Source organism: Lolium rigidum, chromosome 7, assembly GCF_022539505.1.
Source record: "Lolium rigidum isolate FL_2022 chromosome 7, APGP_CSIRO_Lrig_0.1, whole genome shotgun sequence".
Lineage (NCBI taxonomy): Eukaryota > Viridiplantae > Streptophyta > Magnoliopsida > Poales > Poaceae > Lolium > Lolium rigidum.
This window is the reverse complement of record NC_061514.1, coordinates 72076356-72082530: the sequence shown is the minus strand read 5'-3', so window position 1 is coordinate 72082530 and position 6175 is coordinate 72076356. Positions and strand designations below refer to the sequence as shown.

General features: G+C 45.1%; 1 protein-coding gene across 1 annotated transcript; it reads right to left on the bottom strand.

Moving 5' to 3' along the window:
* Positions 1 to 1661: 1661 nt before the first annotated feature.
* On the bottom strand, positions 1662 to 5434 carry LOC124671757 (subtilisin-like protease SBT2.5). Its single transcript, XM_047208091.1, has 8 exons — positions 5292 to 5434; positions 5064 to 5214; positions 4092 to 4486; positions 3723 to 3792; positions 3359 to 3641; positions 3012 to 3139; positions 2814 to 2972; positions 1662 to 2621 (listed from the first exon to the last, which is right to left on the bottom strand). Exons 1-8 carry the CDS (start codon positions 5432 to 5434, stop codon positions 1662 to 1664), a joined length of 2289 nt encoding a protein of 762 aa, XP_047064047.1.
* Between the last annotated feature and the right edge of the window lie 741 nt (positions 5435 to 6175).

Below are 6175 nucleotides of genomic sequence, written 5' to 3'. Positions count from 1 at the left end.
TCTACGGTGTTGCCCGTCGCTGCCCGCCGGTGGGTTTCTGACCGCAACAGGAAGTTATTTCAAGAGATCGGGGGCATGAACAAGAAGGGAAAAAGAGTGATTTCAAGAGATCAGAGCACGAACAAGAAGGGCAAAAGAAACCGTGAGAACCTCGTCCATGAAATTGATTAGCGCAGTCTCTGCTAAACCACTCGAAGTCATTTGTCAAACTCTAGATACAACTTTCTTCTCTCTTTGGAGATTTTTTGGATGAACTCCAGGCTGGATCAAAGGATGATAAAACTTTCATAGGATGCAATTGGGTGGAACAAGATCTAGAAATGCCATTTCTGGTGCAAACTTTCATATATGGATTGCACTCTTTCTTAGTAAGAGCTAGCTCTAGATGATGGATGGATCTTACTTATGCACCTTCTCACGTCCGATCGATATGTACTTCTCAGGTCCGTCGTAACCCAATATTTTTTAAAACTTGAAAACTTTTATCGAGACAAAGTAGGAATACTTGTTACTTGGCTATATATTCATTGGTAGGATAGTTAGGAGGGTGGTACTTGTACCTCCTATCAAGATCAAACTCCATTTTAACTTTGGTGTTTCACAAAAGCGGTTTGCTTTTCATTGGGAGCAGATGTTTTAATCGACGGTGAGGCGTCTATGATAACTTCATCATCTTGAAGCTCCGTCACTCCAAATGTCTACTATTTACAATATATAAAAAAGTGTTTACGATTCATAGTCAAATTTGTCTCAGAATCTGTGAATTCAATTGTCATTGTAGATGCATCTTCTATAGATTGTCATCTAACTAAAAAAAACGTAACTTATAGACTATACATCTGTTCATAAATAGTACTTCCTCCGTTTCATATTTTTTGTCGCAAACTTAGATGTATCTATTAACAAAATATGTCTAGATACATCCAAATTTTTGACAAGAATTATGGAACAGATGGAGGAAGAGGAAAACCGAAAAGTGTCTTTGGCTTCCGGATCTTTATATAAAAAAATCATATTTACAAGTTTCTTAAAAAATTAGAAAAAGCAATTATGTGCATGTATCCTACAAGCATGCAAAATCGCCACCTTCTTTTGCACACATAAATGACAAAATCTTACAAACTTGATATCTAAAACTATGCATACTCAGATCCATATTTTTGTTATTTTTGTGTAGCTCATAATATAACATACTCCTTTTGAAATTGATATTTTACACATTTGTAGGTTAGTTTATTAGATTTAAAAAAAACTCGTAAATACTCCCTCATATTCATATTACTTGCCACTAGTATGGATAGATGTAACTACTACTAAAATATGTCTAAATATATCTATATTAGTGGCAACTAATATGGATCGGAGAGAGTAACTTTCATTCTTTTTTACATAACGGAATCGATGTAGCTCGGGAAGCAGAAATCTCCACTCCACGAAAGTACCGTAGAAAGAGGAACCAAGTCAACCGAAGTTCATATCGAGCTGAGACTTGGGGGAAGTACAGCCTGAAGTTCCCCTTCTCTGTTACTTCTGTATACAGTATTCTTTCTCGGTTCCTCAAGTATACAGTGCACGTGTGAACGACCGTCATACAGTTCGGACTACTCCGTACACATACCCATATGTAAGTACGTACGTATACATCCGGTACACATGCGTGTTCATGGACTCAGCACGGCGGCGGGGTAGACGGCGAGGGGGATCCTGACGCTGTGCTTCTTGTCGCCCCTGAGCACCACCTCGCCGAAGCTGAAGGCGTTCCCGGGCGCGGTGGTGTTGAGCACGATCCGCAGTACCGCCGCCTCGCCGGGGGCGATGGTGAACTCGTCGGGCGACACGCGCACCGCCACGCCGTCGGGAGCGCGCACGTACGCCATGTACGTCTCGTTCTCGCCGCCCACGCTGTACACCCTCCGCTCCACCCGCCTCGACCCCACCAGGCTCGCCACCGTCACGCTCGGCGTGTTCAGGTCCGTGCACCACCGCGCCCGCGTCGACGGGCAGGACGCCCCCACGGCCCGCCGCACCGCGGCATCGTCCACGCCGGGCACCGCGCACAGGAACTGCAGGTACTCCCTGTACGTGACGTCGAGCACCAGTCCCGGGTCCAGCGCGCGCGCCACGTTGATGGCGCCGGCCCCCATGTCGAACGGCGTCGCCGCCACCATGGCGCCCACGTCCCGCCGCGCCATCAGCGGCCTCCCGGACCGGTCCGTCACGTCGGCCGTCGTCATGATCGCCGACATGATCATGGCGGGGCTCCACCTGGGGTGCCGCTGCTTGATCAACGCCACCACCCCGGCGACGTGAGGGGTGGACATGCTCGTGCCGGAAAGAATGGCGAAATTCTCGCCCTGGATCTCTGGCAGTGCGTTGCTCGTCGGGCTCCACGCTCCCCAGATGTGGTGGCCCGGCGCCATGACGTTCGGTTTCAGAACGTCCGCCAGCTCCATTGCCGCGTTCTCGATGTTGGGTCCCCTCGACGAGTAGTCGGCGACCTCGGGCCGCTCCCCGCTGTAGCTCGCACGCCGTCCCTCCAGAATCCGGACGGTCGCTCCGAACGTGATGACGCCTCCGTCGTTGTCTCGAGCCGTGTTGTTGCCATAGTACTCCATCAGGTTCTGCATCCAAGACATTCAGAGTTACTGGAAAGTGAAAGCACGATCTTACAATAGTATGAATTAAAGCAAAATACAGTACTGTAATAATTTTGCAAAGCACTAGCTGCTGTAACTGAATTAGGACTCAGAAACTTCTCATTCTCGAAAAGAATTAGCGAACTATTTGATCCACAAATATGTGCCTGCACTCACCATCATGTCTACTCCGTTCAGAACCATAGCCGAGGGTAGCGTTGTAGGGAATATGGGCTGGTAGTCATAGTCGATGTCACCCGTATAACGATCAGTGATGACCACTCCGGCAGCTCCGATTTTCTGAATCGTATCTATCATGCCGGCGAAGGTGTCCAACTGATAGTAGTTTGATGAAACGATCATGCAAATAATCACCTTCCCCTGAACAAGAGATCTTATGAAGACCTTTGGATCTTGGCAACCGTTAGACCCGTCAGTCGTATTGGCGATGCTCACATCGTCAGCCAATGCTAGTGGGTACATTGTTTCGCCTGGTGTTGGTGCTGGACAGAAAAAAAAAGCAAGTTAGTGGAAACAAAATTAAGCATAATCAAGGGAACATCTGAAACAGATACATACTATGATACTAGTAACTGTAAAATGCACTGCATAAGCTAGGGCAGATAACTTATTCTGTGCAACATTATTAACAAATTAAATTTGATACCACAAGAACAGAAAAATCTAGAATTAGTCTGCAGAGTTAGGTTGGAATGAATTACGGGAAAGGCCGCCGCAAGAGAGGGCCAGCCCACTTCCAGTGATGATTGATTTGTTATACTTCCGGTCTGTTGTCGAAGCCGCGACACTTGTTATCCATGGGCTGAATGAAACTATTGAGCTGACATCAGGGCCTCCGTTGCCAGCTGCCTGAATAACTGAGACTCCAGCCTTGGTGGCAAGGAGCAGCTGTGTCTCAAGCAAGTTGAGGAAAGATGCAGGACCAGATGAAACCGAAGTAGGTGCCATGGAAAGACTTATAACATCAACACCATCTTCTACGGCCTACAAACAAGTCACAGGTACAGGGAGTTTAGCATACTAATTAAATGTAGAAGCTTTCTGCAAACAATATGATCGGCGAACCTGGTCGACTGCAGCTATCACATCTGACATGTATCCACCAAAAGGATATGCAGCTTTGTAGATTGCAAGCCTGCAATTGCAATCAGAAAATGAGACACAAGGTAAGATTTACATAAGAACTGTTTGATTTTCCTCTTTGATTTACTTCCGTCGTCTGAATAATAGGACATGGATTGATGTCTCACCGAGCTCCCGGAGCCATGCCGCTTGCATATCCAAAGTTGTAACCTCTGGAAATCACTGATGTATGGAAATTTCCAGCTGCGGTCGACGCCGTGTGGCTGTGCAGACATTCTTAGGATTACTAGGTAGCTCTTCTGAGATTTTAAAAAAACTTGAAATCGTAGGTAGAAGCTAAACAGCACGCACCTGCCATGGCCATCAGGGTCATAAGGTGATGCGTAGTGAAGTGTAGCATTGAATTCTCCAGTTGCTTGACCAGCACGTGCGAACCATCTAGCTCCCACTATCTTACCATTGCATGATTCCGGAGGGAATCTATCACCAGATCGGCACATTCCTTTGAAATTGGGCGGTGGTGACTTTGCTTGGTCTGAGAAGCTGCCAAAGCTTGGGTTTTTGGGGTCAATGCCAGTATCAATCATGGCAATGACTATTCCATCACCAGAATTCTCAGCACCACCAAGCTGTGGCCATACCCCACTGGCTCCAATGTATTTTGGAGTATATGTGGTCATCTTGGCCATTTTGATGTCTTCTTGAATTAGTCTAACTCCTTTTGCTCCACTAAGAATTCTAGCTGCCTGTTGCACAGATAACAAAAAAAAGAGAATTAACCAGTTTTTAACCTCAATAGAGACAACTGAACTATTCCTATTACGAAATTCAGATAAGCAGAAAGTATAACTTGCAAACAGATAAACCTAATAAGTTTCAAGAAAATCGGTTAAGAAATAAGGATTGCTGTGATTATCTTTGACAGCTATATGAATTCGATTCTCCGTTGACCATCTCCATGCAACCCTTATGTATTCATCTTTGAAGGAACACAGAATGATAGAAAAATGGAGCAGCTTAACGACTGCTAATTGCTGAGAAGACAAATAGGAGCAGATTCTCTGGCTTTTCTGCTAAATGACTCCTGATAATTTAGACGATAAGAAAACGTCCTTGAATTTTTCCTACTATTTTATCTTACTGCAAATACTGAATTTCCTTGTTGTATGTACACTTAAAGGATATTTCTAGTCCTGGAAATACTACTAAGGCAGGCAAGAGAATAATGGTTTGTTCAGCATGTTCTATCTATCATTCGATAGTGGCTGCAAGTGCAGGAAAAAACCATGCATGTCGTACACTCTACAGACTAGAGAAGTGTACCTTTTCAGATTTTGCATGAACAGCAAAACCATTAAGCAGGTGAGTATAACTGTATAGTTTCTTGTAAGACCCTATAGGGAGAAATGATTCCAGGAAGACATCATGCTTTGATGTTGCCATTTCCTTGTACTTCTGAGCTTCCACACCTCTCCTGGATGTAAATTACATCAATATGTGTTATTTGGAAAAGAGAACAAGTAAAAAATTTCAGGCATGGAGTGCACCTACATTTCATTCTTCCGGCTTGCCTTGTATGAAACAACTGGGTCATCCTCCATCACCACCATGTAAACCTTGGCAAATACACCGCAGTTTAAGCTCAGGAAAGTAAGAACAGAACAGAACACTAGAGATGGCTTAGGAAACGCCATGGCCACGGTGTGACTGCACAACTGAGCGAAGCTTTCCAAAACTTCTATGCTTGAGCCGGTGTGCTTATATTGTCTGAAAGAATGTTAGGTGGGGATTAGAGGGAATTAAAAGGGGACATGCACCTGGTGCGTCAAGAAATGCCTTGCACATAACTAGGCCATCAAAAGAACGCGGTAAGTAGTTCCCAACCTCCATGAGGCCTAGCAGAACTGTACTTATTCTGTAAAAGTCAGCAGTTATCATTTGTAAAGTCACTCTGACGCTTGGTGAAAATATGTACATCTGCAAACAGCGAAGGAATTGATGAATCGGCCATTCCTTCAGCTATGTCCGATTCAGTCTTTCTTGATACCAAATTTGAATATGGTATATTCGGGTTCTGATTCTGGAGCAATAAAATTGCAACGCCAAGAAAATAAAATAAAAACATTCCCCCCCTTTGCGTGACAAGAAGAACCGGCCCAGATTGTTGGGCTAGGCAGCTCATGTCCTCATGCCACCCATCAAACCCAAATCACACAAAGATCCCTGTGAGTTCCTTTGCTGCGATAAACCTTGACGTAAGGATATATCTCCTAATTTTTTTTTTCTTGAGAACACAATACAACGCAGACGCTCACAAACACGCACGTACAAACACCCCTATGAACGCACGCACGCACACCCTACCCCTATGAGCACCTCCGAGGGACTGAGCCGCATATCTTGAGGTTGACGAAGTCACCACTGACGCCTTGCTG

Bases quoted from the DNA above. Each gene is read 5' to 3' on its own strand.
- LOC124671757 (XM_047208091.1), bottom strand. From the start codon at position 5,434: ATGGCGTTTCCTAAGCCATCTCTAGTGTTCTGTTCTGTTCTTACTTTC. The intron at 2,973-3,011 runs GTGATTATTTGC...AACTACTATCAG, and splicing joins GATCTCTTGTTCAGGGGAAG to TTGGACACCTTCGCCGGCAT. The intron at 2,622-2,813 runs GTGAGTGCAGGC...TCTTGGATGCAG, and splicing joins TGAACGGAGTAGACATGATG to AACCTGATGGAGTACTATGG.